This window comes from Schistocerca gregaria, chromosome 1, assembly GCF_023897955.1.
Source record: "Schistocerca gregaria isolate iqSchGreg1 chromosome 1, iqSchGreg1.2, whole genome shotgun sequence".
NCBI lineage: Eukaryota > Metazoa > Arthropoda > Insecta > Orthoptera > Acrididae > Schistocerca > Schistocerca gregaria.
In genome coordinates, this window is record NC_064920.1 from 470447604 (window position 1) to 470461564 (window position 13961).

Here is a 13961-nt window from a genome sequence, read left to right on the forward strand (position 1 = left end):
AGGAATAGAAAAAAAGTAGGCCAGTAGCCTGTTCTTTCTAAAACACAGTAAATATTTGACCAATTTCTTCATGAATAGTATATATCGGCTATAAACAAAGACATAGATGAATAAATATATTTATAAGCATGCTGTTACAGTTGTTTCTTGTAACTGTGGAGTACTTTTGGCCTGACACAATCAATAGTAATCGGCCATTTTGACCTCCAATAACTCATGTGATATTCAAGTTACATGCCTGTAATTCATGCCAATTTAGGTTTAGAGTAATAGCTTTCTAAAGACACGTCGATCGACAAAATCGGATGAACCACTTACGATTTGGAAATTCATTTCTGTGCGTTACTTGTATAATTTACAGTCAGATACTAAACTTTAAACTAATAAAGATATAATGATAATGTACTTATTTCTTTTTAAGGTATCACGATTCCTCCAGCTGTTATTAATCTCTACATGAACTGTGATATGTCTGCCATTATGGTTTCATAAAGTCCGCCATCTTTGGCACTCCCGGCGTACAAATCTCCTTCATCGACACGAAGAACAGTCCTCGACACAGCACCAACATGGAGTTTCCAGCCACGCGGTCGGCCTGGACCGCTCCGCCTAATGTTCAGCTCCACGCGGGTGCTGACGAGCCCTGGCTTGCCGAGTGGCTTTTGCGGCCACGCCAACGCCGAGCTTACAATATTTTCAGGGCGCCACAACTCGCCTGTTACCTCATAATTAGTATTGAAAAAGAGCTTAATCATGCATGCAAAGAAGCCAATACCATCCAGTCGGCATTTGCGTGAGTGGTTCTCTCAAAATGAGCGTATGCTCGTGAACAACTAACCTGTGGTCCATTCAAGAACTGAAGGTAAAGAACTTCGTGAATTTGTAGAGGTTAAACTCAATAAAACACACGCCTTGAGATTATCTTAAAAGGTATCGTCACTTTGAAAAGGAGCTCTTACCGTCTGAAGAGTCGAACATGTTACGAATCAGCGTCGTCTCCCATCAGGAACTGTCTTCCTCCAAGACCAACTCCCAAACCTAGATGACTCCTCATATCAACATAACCAGGTCGGCTTTCATCAGAGTGTAACACCAGAAGTAAATATTGTGTCTACCTCCAAACCTGCTGTTAGAATGAGTACTTTGATAAAACTCCTGCTTCCTTTCGCGACCAACACCAGTGTGATTCTTCCACTTAGGCTGCATAAGAAAATGCCTACGCTAAGTGGGGGGGGGGGGGGGTTCAATAAGTGATGCAACACATTTTTTTCCGAAAGCAGGTTGGTTTGTTTCGGAATTACAATGCATTATATTATTCCCCAACCTTTGGACTACACAATCATATTTTTCAACATAATAACCGTTCAATGCGACAGCCTTATGCAACCTTACTGGGTGGCACCGTATGCCTGCATGATACTACTCTGCTGATCAATGTCGGAGCCAACGTCTGGCTGCATTAATAACCTCCACATCATCCGCGCACTGCTTCCCGCTTAGTGCGTCCTTCATTGGGCCAGACAGACAGTAGTCGGAAGATGCGAGATCCGGGCTGTAGAGTGGATGAGGAAGAATCATCCAGTGAAGTTTTGAAAGTGTGTCAGCACTACCGACAGGAACGTCCAATTTGAGCAGTGAGCAGTTTGTGAACTGTGGATCACCTCGAATGAGAGTGTCTGCACGTTCCAACGCTCCAGGAGTCACATATGTGTGCAGCCACCCAACAAGCGTGAGATCAGACAGGTTACCGCGACCTTGTAGCTTTGATGACTGACGCCCCGTCAACGACTCACCGTGCTTTTGTTCACTGCCAGGTTTCCGTAAACATTCCGTAAGTACCACGAATATCTGCGATGCTCTGGTTTTCCGCCAAAAGAAACTCAATGACAGCTCTCTGCTTGGAACACACCTCCGTTACAGACGCCATTGGGAGGGCTGCGTATAGAACCGCGGAAATATTCCACAAAAAATGCATTTTCTCAAGCGAAATTGAGCGAGAAAAAATGTGTTGCGTTACATATTGAACACCCCTCATATAGTTTGCTAGCCAATCATGTACAAACAATTTGTTGTTCCGCCAATCAGCTGAGAGGTTGTTTTCAGTTTGTTTCACTGCAACGTTATATTTAAGAGACTAATCATGTAACAAAGAGAGGAAAACTTTACGTCATCTCCTCCCAGCAAAATTGAGCGGAAAATTTCCAGGAAAGATTAGGGAGAGAAGAAGAAAAGATGCGAGGGAAGATTGTTCGTTTTTGCACAACCAACTCCCTGCCGCCAGCTTCTCATAGAATTTGGAAGCTATTAGAAAGTATCCTGTTGTTAGACTCGTGTCATAAACTAGAAAGAGGGCTTCTCTTTCCACTTTTTCACCCCTGACGAGTCGAGCATCTACCAAGCAGAGGCAGTCCCTCGGCACCGCCTCTTCAGGCGCTACCGGGCCAGACCGTGTAAGAAGCACCCACTGTGGCGTGTCTTCCGTGGTGGATGTTGTGAAGAATTAAAACATTATTATTATCATTTCTTTTTTTCCTCTCGTTCTTTTCAAAAAGAATACCACAACTTTAGGAATTTAAAACTCTGCAACGACAAAAGGCAGAGCTAAGCACTATCTGTCGGCGAATTAAGGGAGCTATAAAGTTTCATTTAGTTGTACATTTGTTCGCTTGAGGCGCTGTTGACTAGGCGTCAGCGTTAGTTGATGCTAAGATGGCGACTTCTCAACAGAAACCTTTTGGGTTATTGAGTACGGCAGAAGTGAATCGACGACAGTTGTTCAGCGTGCATTTCGAACGAAGTATGGTGTTAAACCTGCTGATAGGTGGTGTATTAAACGTTAGTATAAACAGTTTACAGAGAATGGGTGTTTGTGCAAAGGGAAAAGTTCTGGACGGCCGAGAACGAGTGATGAAAATGTAGCACGCATCCAGCAAGCATTTGTTCGCAGCCCAGGAAAATCAACTCGCAGAGCTAGCAGAGAGCTGCAAATTCCACAACAATTCATATTTCAGCAGGATGAAGCGCCACCACATTGGCACTTATCTGTCCGTAACTACCTGAACGTCAACTACCCGAGGCGATGGATCGGCCGCCAGGCAGCCCGTGACAGAGCACTTCAACACTGGCCTCCAAGAAGCCCTGATCTTACCCCCTGCGATTTTTTCTTATGGGGATATGTTAAGGATATGGTGTTTCGGCCACCTCTCCCAGCCACCATTGATGATTTGAAACGAGAAATAACAGCAGCTATCCAAACTGTTACGCCTGATATGCTACAGAGAGTGTGGAACGAGTTGGAGTATCGGGTTGAAATTGCTCGAGTGTCTGGAGAGGGCCATATTGAACATCTCTGAACTTGTTTTTGAGTGAAAAAAAAGTTTTTAAGTACTCTTTGTAATGATGTATAACAGAAGGTTATATTATGTTTCTTTCATTAAATACACGTTTTTAAAGTTGTGGTATTCTTTTTGAATCACCCTGTATATATGTATACGAGTCTAACCACAGGATACTTTCTAATAGCTTCCAAGTTCTGTGAGAAGCTGGCGACAGGGAGTGGGTGTGCAAAAACGCACTATCTTCCCTCGCATCTTTTCTCCTTCTCTCTCTGATCTTTCCTGGAAATTGTCCAGTTAATTTTGCTAGGAAGAGATACAGGCAAATGAATCTAAAGCAATAAAAAGAAGTATATAGCATTGACAAACAAACAAAAGAGATAGAGAGATGCTCTTCAATTTATTTTTATTGCTTTAGATTCATCTGCCTGTATCTATACGTGATATGGGGTGGACATATTGCGAGTTCCGCCGAATTAATATTGTTAAAAAAAATCTGTTTCTATAAGTGGTATCGGGTGGACGTGTGACGAGTTCCTCCGCATTTGTATTGTTCAAAAGTGTGTTTTCCAACTGTGCGTTAGAAAGTGTTAAAGACACTTACCGAGATAACGAAGTTTATTCTTTCACTCATGGCGACGGTACCTGTTCATCTCTCCGCAACTCGCCGAGAATCCAGCATCGAGAGGATCGAAGATAGCAAGAAGAATTCGCCTGAGCAGAGGAGGGCCGATCCGGAACCAGTATTGTCATACCAATTTTCATGCACAATATCGGTAACGAGAAAAGGATATACGTAAATTTACGAGTGTTAAATACTGAATGTATGTATTGAAGCCGGCCGTTGTGGCCGAGCGGTTCTAGGCGCTTCAGACCGGAACCGCGCTGTTGCTACGGTGGCAGGTTCGAATCCTGCCTAGGACATGCATGTGTGTTGTGTCCTTAGGTTGGTTAGGTTTAAGTAGTTCTAAGTCTAGGGGACTGATGGCCTCAGAGGTTAAGTCCCATAGCGCTCAGAGTCATTTGAACCATTTGTATTGAATATTGAAGGTCTGCTTATATTAGATCCAGTTGAAATTCACTCAGGATGGGTGTACCTTTCAATTTTTTTCAGTAATTCTTTCAAAATTTTCCTTTTAATTATTTAAATATAAAATTTTTATTCTGTTTCCAATATGTATATTACATTCTTTGTCCCACCCGCCACTATTCAGTGCGTCCTCCCTGCACTACGGGCTTGTCGGCCGTTGACTAAATCAGGGCTGAGGCCGACTACAAAGATTACATTACTAGTTAAGATTTCGTTCTCTCGTCCCTGGTAGCAGAAAACTGCTCATACTCTACCTGTACCATAAATTGCAATTACATCATAATTGCAAGCTGGAAGAACGGAGTTCTTACTTATTGACCTTCTGCAGAGTTTTGAAATAGACTAATGTCTTTCTCATTCCCATCCTATGAGAGGAGGAGGAAATTAGCTTAATGAGCAGTCGTAGATATCGATTTTAATGAAACTACCCAGCCAGCGAGTGGCGATCACCTTCTCAAGTTTACATTTCAAATTTTTTGTACTAACCTGGGCAATATTTCATACTACCAGCCAGCTGCGTTTCTTAACAACACCTTCACATTTATCTCGCAAAAGTCTCGTTCGTGGACACATGTTTACTGGATCGTTTTCGCTCCTACTACCACCCATTCAATTTTCGTTATTAACTGTGATACACCTTGAGACCTAAATTCCTTCTGCCGCATACAGTGCTCAAATAACTTACGGGAATGCAAGCGGGTGACGTCGTCGTCGTGCAAGTGAATTTAAAACAGTCAGTGAAAGATACATGAGACGTACGTTGCGCTATCGACCAACACTGCACCGGGTGAGTCACGATAATACCGAGTTGGCACCAAGGTCTGTGGACTTCCGGAGTCGCACAGGGAGCACCTCCAACAACATCTGTCGTATTTTGTCGAAATATGCTGTGAAATATTTTTTCCGACCTCCATCTAAGATTAAATCATTTTAGGTTCTGTTGAGGCTGATCCTTCGCATTTCTTAGTTATGGCCTGTTTATACTTGCCAGAGTATCAGGACCATGGAGGACCAGTGTACCAAGCTGAAGCGTCACACACGCTTACAACAGCCGAGCAAATCTGCTATACCAAAGCATTGTCTTGACACCGGGCACCCTATGGAATGTAACAACACGAGGATTCTGGTATGCGCTTCCAGATTTGGAGTAGTGTTATTAAGGAAGCAGCTGAAATTAAATTATCAGGTAATTATATGTATAGAGGTGGAGGTTTTTGCTTAAATTAATTGTGAAATCCAGCTCTGCCCCATGTCAAAAATCAATTTGTTTCTTGCTGACGTTCAGCCTTGACACTGATAGGGCGATCACCTGTCAGGATGTCGGCGGTTGACAACGACGTCACCCTGCCGCATTCCCCTAAGTTTTTTGAAAAATATATACCGTGTATGTAGTTTGGTGGTTGTATCACTTATTTTGTACTTCCAATACATGTGCAGGAATTAATTTATGTCTTTACAGAACTGTATGTGGTAAAATAATACAACTGTGAAAGGAGTTCTTTGATAAACCACCTCTTTCATGTGTTACATTCGTCCTCAGAAATCAGATTGTTAGAATAAAACTATTGGTTTCCCCAGACATTACGTGACGGTTGTTTAGCCACATTCATGTAAGGAGACGCGATAGTATTCGGATTGCAGTTGTTGTCGTACGAGTTTTACAGGTTCGTGTGGCATACTCGGCTAACTGCCGTAAGCAAAACCTGAAATGCATCTTGAATGTCAAGTAGTAGCATGCCAGCGAGATTACGTGGCGGAAAGCATGCTTTTCGATTTTCTGCGCAGACTGTTTACTATCCCTGTCGATATAGAAGAATGTTGTTGGTAGCGAAAGTCGTCGTTCAATGTAGCAAAGCTTTTGTATGTAAAACGCAGAACGATACTAAAATACAGACTGATACTGCTCGTGGCAAACGGCTTCATACAAGAAAGCTAACTGCGTACCCATCGCTCCAAATGTGTATTGTCGAGACCCCCGTGAGAAACTTGGTCAACACTCCTTTATATCTCTGCTTTACCACAGCAACAGTGTCGATGCCGATGTTAGTTGTTGATCAACAGCTAATACAAAAAACAAACGACGCACCACGAAGGAATTATCCGAATGGGATGGAAATCGGTAAATGTGAAGTACCCGTACATACAAACAAACGATTACAATTTCAGGAAATTGAGTGATATAATCAAGAGAGTGTGCTCCTTGCCGCCGTTGGATAACCAGCTGCCAGCAGCAAGTCGTATAACCCTAGCTTACTTATTTATTAGATAGTTTAATTAATTTCTTTGCGTGTTTTTGGGTACTTGCATTGTTTAATTCATATATTTCGGGCGTATTATAGTATTTGACAGTTGTAGCATCGCGCTTTAGTGTTTACTTGGTAGATTCTTACTTAAATTGCGTGTGAGTTTCGTATAGGAGGTGCAATTTCGAGTTTTAGTTACTGTAATCGTAAATTCAGGCAGATTGTAGCGCAGTCGTTAGGCATTTGTACAGGTTAGTTGATACATTCTTTGCGTGTTTCGCTTGCGTTATCTATGCACCGACTCGTGTTTCAGTAACTGTTGTTCAACATCGATTAGAATGGACAGGGACTGCGATTGCTGTGTTCAGATGAGGGCTGAGCTGGCATCCCTTCGCTCACAGCTGCAAACGGCGCTGACTTCCGTCGCGCAGCTGGAGGCTGTTGCCAATGGGCACCACTGTAGGGAGCCGGACTTGGGTATCACGGGGATGTCAACCTCGTCCCGTCTGTCCCCAGATCGGTCCGCCGCTGTGGTTGCCCCGGTTGCTGCCCGCAGTGGGGCTGAGCCCTCGCCTGTGGTTGATTGGGAGGTCGTTCCAAGGCGTGGCAGGCAGCGAAAGGCGTCCCCGGAAGCTGATCAGAAAGCCTCCCCGGTGCGTCTGACAAACCGGTTTCAGGCACTGTCTCTGGCTGAGCCAGAGGCAGCTGCCTGCCCTGTTTCAGAGGATCATTCTCAGCCTTCAAGGTCCGGGCAATCGCAGAGGGTGGGCTTACTCGTAGTTGGGAGCTCCAGTGTTAGGCGCGTAATGGGGCCCCTTATGGATATGGCGGCTAAGGAGAGGAAGAAATCCAGTGTGCATTCCGGGAGGAGTCATTCCTGATGTGGAAAGGGTCCTTCCGGATGACATGAGGAGCACAGGGTGCAGCCAGCTGCAGGTGGTGGCACATGTCGGCACTAATGACTTGTGTCGCTTTGGATCTGAAGAAATACTCTCTGGATTCCAGCGGCTGTCTGATTTGGTGAAGGCTGCCGGTCATGCTTACGAGATGAAGGCAGAGCTCACCATCTGCAGCATCGTCGACAGAACCGACTGCAGACCTTTGGTGCAGAGCCGGGTGGAGGCTCAGACAGTTTTGCGACAGTGTTGGCTGCAGATTCCTTGACTTGCGCCATCGGGTGGTGGGGTTTCGGGTTCCGCTGAATAGGTCAGGAGTTCACTGCACTCAGCTGGCGGCTACACGGGTAGCGGAGGCTGTGTGGCGTGGACTAGGCGGTTTTTTAGGTTAGAAGGCCTCAGGAAAGTGCGGGATGGGCTGCAATGTCAAAGGGTGCATGGCAAATAGAGGACGTGCTTGGATCAAGGAACAGTCGGAATTATAGTTGTAAATTGTTGTAGTTGTGCTGGAAAAGTCCCTGAGCTTCAAGCGCTAACAGAAAGCACAGAAGCTGTTATCGTTATAGGTACAGAAAGCTGGCTAAAGCCTGAAATAAGTTCTGCAGAAATTTTTACGAAGTCTCAGATGGTGTTCAGGAAAGATAGATTAGGCAGAATTGGTGGTGGAGTGTTTGTGTCTGTCAGTAGTGGTTTATCGTGTAGTGAAGTCGAAGCAGATACTCCGTGCGAATTGGTATGGGTGGAGGTTATACTTAACCGCCGAACTAAGTTAATAATTGACTCCTTCTACCGACCCCCAGACTCCGATGATATGGTTGCGGAACAGTTCAGAGAAAATTTGAGTCTCGTAACAAATAAATACCCCACTCATACGGTTATAGTTTGTGGGGACTTCAACCTTCCCTCGATATGTTGGCAAAAATACTTGTTCATAACCGGTGGTATGCAGAAAACATCTTCCGAGATTGTCCTAAATGCTTTCTCCGAAAATTATTTCGAGCAGTTAGTCCACGAACCCACGCGAATTGTAAATGGTTGCGAAAACACACTTGACCTCTTAGCCACAAACTATCCAGAGCTTATAGAGAGAATCATGACTGATACAGGGATTAGTGATCACAAGGTCGTTGTAGCTAGGTTCAATACAGTTTCATCCAAATCCATAAGAAACAAACGCAAAATAATTTTATTTAAAAAAGCGGATAAAGTGTCACTAGAAGCCTTCCTAAAAGACAATCTCCATTCATTCCGAACTGACTATGCAAATGTAGACGAGATGTGGCTCAAATTCAAAGATATAGTAGCAACAGCAATTGAGAGATTCATACCTCATAAATTGGTAATAGATGGAACGGATCCCCCGTGGTACACAAAAAAGGTCCAAACGCTGTTGCAGAGGCAACGGAAAAAGCATGCGAAATTCAGAAGAACGCGAAATCCCGAAGATTGGCTAAAATTTACAGACTCGCGAAATTTGGAACTGACTTCGATGCGAGATGCCTTTAATAGGTTCCACAACGAAACATTGTCTCGAAATTTGGTAGAAAATCCGAAGAAATTCTGGTCGTATGTAAAGTACACAAGCGGCAAGACGCAGTCAATACCTTCGCTGCGCAGTGCCGATGGTACTGTTACCGACGACTGTGCCGCTAAAGCGGAGTTATTGAACGCAGTTTTCCGAAATTCCTTCACCAGGGAAGACGAATGGAATATTCCAGAATTTGAAACACAAACATCTGCTAGCATGAGTTTCTTAGAAGTAGATACCTTAGGAGTTGCGAAGCAACTCAAATCTCTTGATACGGGCAAGTCTTCAGGTCCAGATTGTATACCGATTAGGTTCCTTTCAGATTACGCTGATACTATAGCTCCCTACTTAGCACTCATATACAACCGCTCGCTCACCGATAGATCTGTACCTACAGATTGGAAAATTGCGCAGGTCGCACCAGTGTTCAAGAAGGGTAGTAGGAGTAATCCATTTAACTACAGACCTATATCATTGACGTCGGTTTGCAGTAGGGTTTTGGAGGATATACTGTATTCAAACATTATGAATCACCTCGAAGGGAACGATCTATTGACACGTAATCAGCATGGCTTCAGAAAACATCGCTCTTGTGCAACGCAGCTAGCTCTTTATTCGCACGAAGTAATGGCCGCTGTCGACAGGGGATCTCAAGTTGATTCCGTATTTCTAGATTTCCGGAAAGCTTTTGACACCGTTCCTCACAAGCGACTTCTAATCAAGCTGCGGAGCTATGGGGTATCTTCTTAGTTGTGCGACTGGATTCGTGATTTCCTGTCAGGAAGGTCGCAGTTCGTAGTAATAGACGGCAAATCATCGAGTAAAACTGAAGTTATATCAGGTGTTCCCCAGGGAAGCGTCCTGGGACCTCTGCTGTTCCTGATCTATATAAATGACCTGGGTGACAATCTGAGCAGTTCTCTTAGATTGTTCGCAGATGATGCTGTAATTTACCGTCTAGTAAGGTCATCCGAAGACCAGTATCAGCTGCAAAGCGATTTAGAAAAGATTGCTGTATGGTGTGTCAGGTGGCAGTTGACGCTAAATAACGAAAAGTGTGAGATGATCCACATGAGTTCCAAAAGAAATCCGTTGGAATTCGATTACTCGATAAATAGTACAATTCTCAAGGCTATCAATTCAACTAAGTACCTCGGTGTTAAAATTACGAACAACTTCAGTTGGAAGGACCACATAGATAATATTGTGGGGAAGGCGAGCCAAAGGTTGCGTTTCATTGGCAGGACACTTAGAAGATGCAACAAGTCCACTAAAGAGACAGCTTACACTACACTCGTTCGTCCTCTGTTAGAATATTGCTGCGCGGTGTGGGATCCTTACCAGGTGGGATTGACGGAGGACATCGAAAGGGTGCAAAAAAGGGCAGCTCGTTTTGTATTATCGAGTTATAGGAGAGAGAGTGTGGCAGATATGATACGCGAGTTGGGATGGAGGTCATTACAGCAAAGACGTTTTTCGTCGCGGCGAGACCTTTTTACGAAATTTCAGTCACCAACTTTCTCTTCCGAATGCGAAAATATTTTGTTGAGCCCAACCTACATAGGTAGGAATGATCATCAAAATAAAATAAGAGAAATCAGAGCTCGAACAGAAAGGTTTAGGTGTTCGTTTTTCCCGCTCGCTGTTCGGGAGTGGAATAGAAGAGAGATAGTATGATTGTGGTTCGATGAACCCTCTGCCAAGCACTTAAATGTGAATTGCAGAGTAGTCATGTAGATGTAGAAGAGAAAGAGTTTCACAAATTGACGAAGTCAGTAACGCACTAGACCATCCCTGGACCATGAAGCAATTTTTCGACTTGGCATTGATTGATAGAGTTGTCCAACTGGCGTGTGAAATCGTCAAAATCCCGAGCTCCAAACATTCTCAATTGGGGAGAAATCGGGCGTCCTTGCTGGCCAGGGCATGGCTTGGAAAGCACGAAAATAAGCTCTAAAGTTAGCGTGCAGGCGGGCATTATCTTGCTGCTATGAGACACTGAATGACTTATCATGCTATGAAGAGAAATGACACCCAGACCATTACTCCTGGTTGTTGGGCCATATAGCATGCAACAGTCAGCGTGGTATCCCGTCGCCGCATGGAGCGTCTCCAGACATTTCTTCGCTGGTCATAGAGGCTCAGTTCGAAGAGGGACTCAACACTGAACACAGTTCTAAAGTAAACTGCACCCGACAGGCCGTGAAGGCCCAGCGGTACCGACCGGCTGCCGTGTCATCCTCAGCCCACAGGCATCAGTGGATGCGTATATGGACGGGCAATCGGTCAGCACATCACTCTCCCTGCTCAATGTCAGCTTACGACAACAGAGCCGCTACTTCTCAATCAAGTAGCTCCTCAGTTTGCCTCACAAGAGCTAAGTACACACCGCTTGCCAACAGCGCCTGACAGACAGGATAGTCACCTATCCAAATTGTAGCTCAGCCTGATAGCGCTTAACGTCAGTGATCTGACTGAAACCAGTGTTACGAATGTGGCAAGGCTGTTGGCTGAAGACAATTCTACTCCAGTCAAAGAGATTTCAGGCTGAAGACATGCACGGCATGGTGGTGGGATACCACCCCGACTGTCGCTCGCCATATGGCCCGACAACCTAGAGTGATGGTCTGGGTGTCATTTCTTTCCGTAGCAGAAACCGTTTGGTTGCATCCCTGGCACCGTTATAGCAAATCGGTACATCGACAATGTTCTACACCTTGTTTTGTTGCCCTTCATTGCAATCCATCCTGGACTTATATTTCAGCAAAACCGTGCCCGCCTGCACATGGCGAGAGCTTCTACTGCTTGTCTACGTGTTTGTACAACCCACCTTGGTCAAGAGGATCGATGGATCTCTTCCCAGTTGAGAACGTTTGGAGCATCATGGTCAGGGCTCCTCAACAAGTTCGAGATTTTGACGATGTAATGCTGCAGATGGATAGAATTTAGCACGATATCCCTCAGGAAGACACCCAAAAACACTATCGATCAATGTCAAGCCGAATAACTGATTCAATAATGGCCAGTGTGGACCAACACGTTATTGACTTAGTCAATTTGTGTAGGTGTTTCTTTTTAATATATCACCCATTTTTTCTGAAACTGAATCATTTGTTTGTCTGTTCATGTACATCACATCTACCGATTTCCATCCCATTACAATAATTCCTTCGTTTAGCGTCGCTTTGTTTGGTATAGAATGTGCGTAAAATATGCACTATAATAATAAAAAATATGATCTGAAATTTGATGCTTTGATGTGTGCAGTCTAGAAATACTTAATGGTCGTGTGGCTGTGGACTCCTGGTAGAATTTGCTAGGTGAGGGACGTCAATGCAGATGGAGTGGAAATGACATGATAAAATATATGGGGTGAATATTAGGAAGTGTTAGGATACAGGATTCAGGTGTTAAGTAGCAGTTATAGAAGGAAAGCTTGGGTTTGAGCCTTCATTTGGACTAGAAATGGTAGGGCAAGTTAATGCTGGTAGGATGTATAGATCTCAAGAACGATACATGATCTTGGGTGAAAAGGTGGTTGAAGCTACATCGGGAAAGGACACTGAGTGTACAAAGATGTAAAAAAAAGGTGGACATGGTTAGAAGGACCAACATTCTCGAGAATACTGAATACAGACAGTGCTGCCATTATGTTTTGCAAGAGACATAGGACTGACGAGGGTAGTCTAAGTGTTGAGGAGATGTGGGAACATTACCATCTGTTACAGAATACAGGTGAGGGACTTTATGGGATCTGGATGGAGTGGTAAAACATGGGAACTACAGGGATCCTTGCAACAATTACGTAGGTGCAGATGGCACAGGTGAGGTTCTTGTTGGTGTATATAATAGTCAAAGGATTTAGTCTCCATATCCATCTGCTTAGTAGATTTTGTCTGTTGTGGGCTCTCTCTTTGATGATTATTAGGTGAGGTGTCGAACTAGCTTTTGATTCAGTGTTAGTCAAGTTTTTGGTCCAGTAAAGTAGAGCGTTTGGCCAAGTAAATCAGAAGACTGTGGACTGAAACTGAGGTCTAGGGAAGGGAAACAATTAATGCCTAATACTGTTGGCATCAAGTGGATGATTCTGCTGGGAATAGATAGAGGAGCCAGCCAGGTGGATGGGAACAGCCAATTCACATTGGTGCACTGACATGCTGTTTCACTGTTGTAGTAGTAGATTCAGTATTATAAAATGGTATCGCAGTGGAAGCTTACGCTAGTACATTGGTGTTGGGCAGCTACGGGTGGCACCTGCAGCGACTGGTGGACACAGACCCCAACGACCGTCGGCTGCGCTTCCCACGCTGCTCCACTGAGGTCTCCCGCTGGGGTGCTGTACTGCTGCGCTTCAAAAACATGCTGCGGTAGTCAACCGTGTGCTCAACCTTTTCATTTCAGCTGCTGTAGTCACATGCAAGACGCTCAATTCTTTTTGATAATCAATTTTTGTGTGTGTAGTTCGATTTTTAAATATATATATTTACATCCGTGGCACATTTTAACCGCTCCATTTATTTCCTTATATTACTCCTGCAGATAAAAACTTTATTAACTACTCATTTTGTTATTTTCGTGTTTCATTTCGTTCCCAAAGTGAGCATGTTGCATTGTTTAGAGTTTTTGTGAGGTGATTACGAGTTACGCCATTTGCGTTATTGAAAAGGAAGCATTTCGAAAACTGTATGGAACCAGGAGTAAGTGTTACAATTATAACAGAATGAAGAATCTACATTGCGTATTTACATGGTGTCACAGGAGGAATGGTCTATATCCGAGGATTTGGTAGGAATGATCACTTCACACAAACAACTTCATATGGACATAGGAACTACTCTGATTGGTTTGCAAGATATAACACATTTAATA

General features: G+C 44.1%; 1 protein-coding gene across 1 annotated transcript in view; it reads left to right on the forward strand.

Annotated features, from left to right (window-relative positions):
• Nucleotides 1–13573, forward strand: part of LOC126365958 (uncharacterized) — a 55575-nt gene extending 42002 nt beyond the window's left edge. Inside the window, exon 3 of the mRNA XM_050008788.1 lies at nucleotides 13334–13573. Within this exon, the coding sequence (XP_049864745.1) occupies nucleotides 13334–13463 (130 nt within the window). The 3' untranslated portion in view covers nucleotides 13464–13573. The remainder of the gene's footprint in view (nucleotides 1–13333) is intronic.
• The last annotated feature ends 388 nt before the right edge of the window (nucleotides 13574–13961 follow it).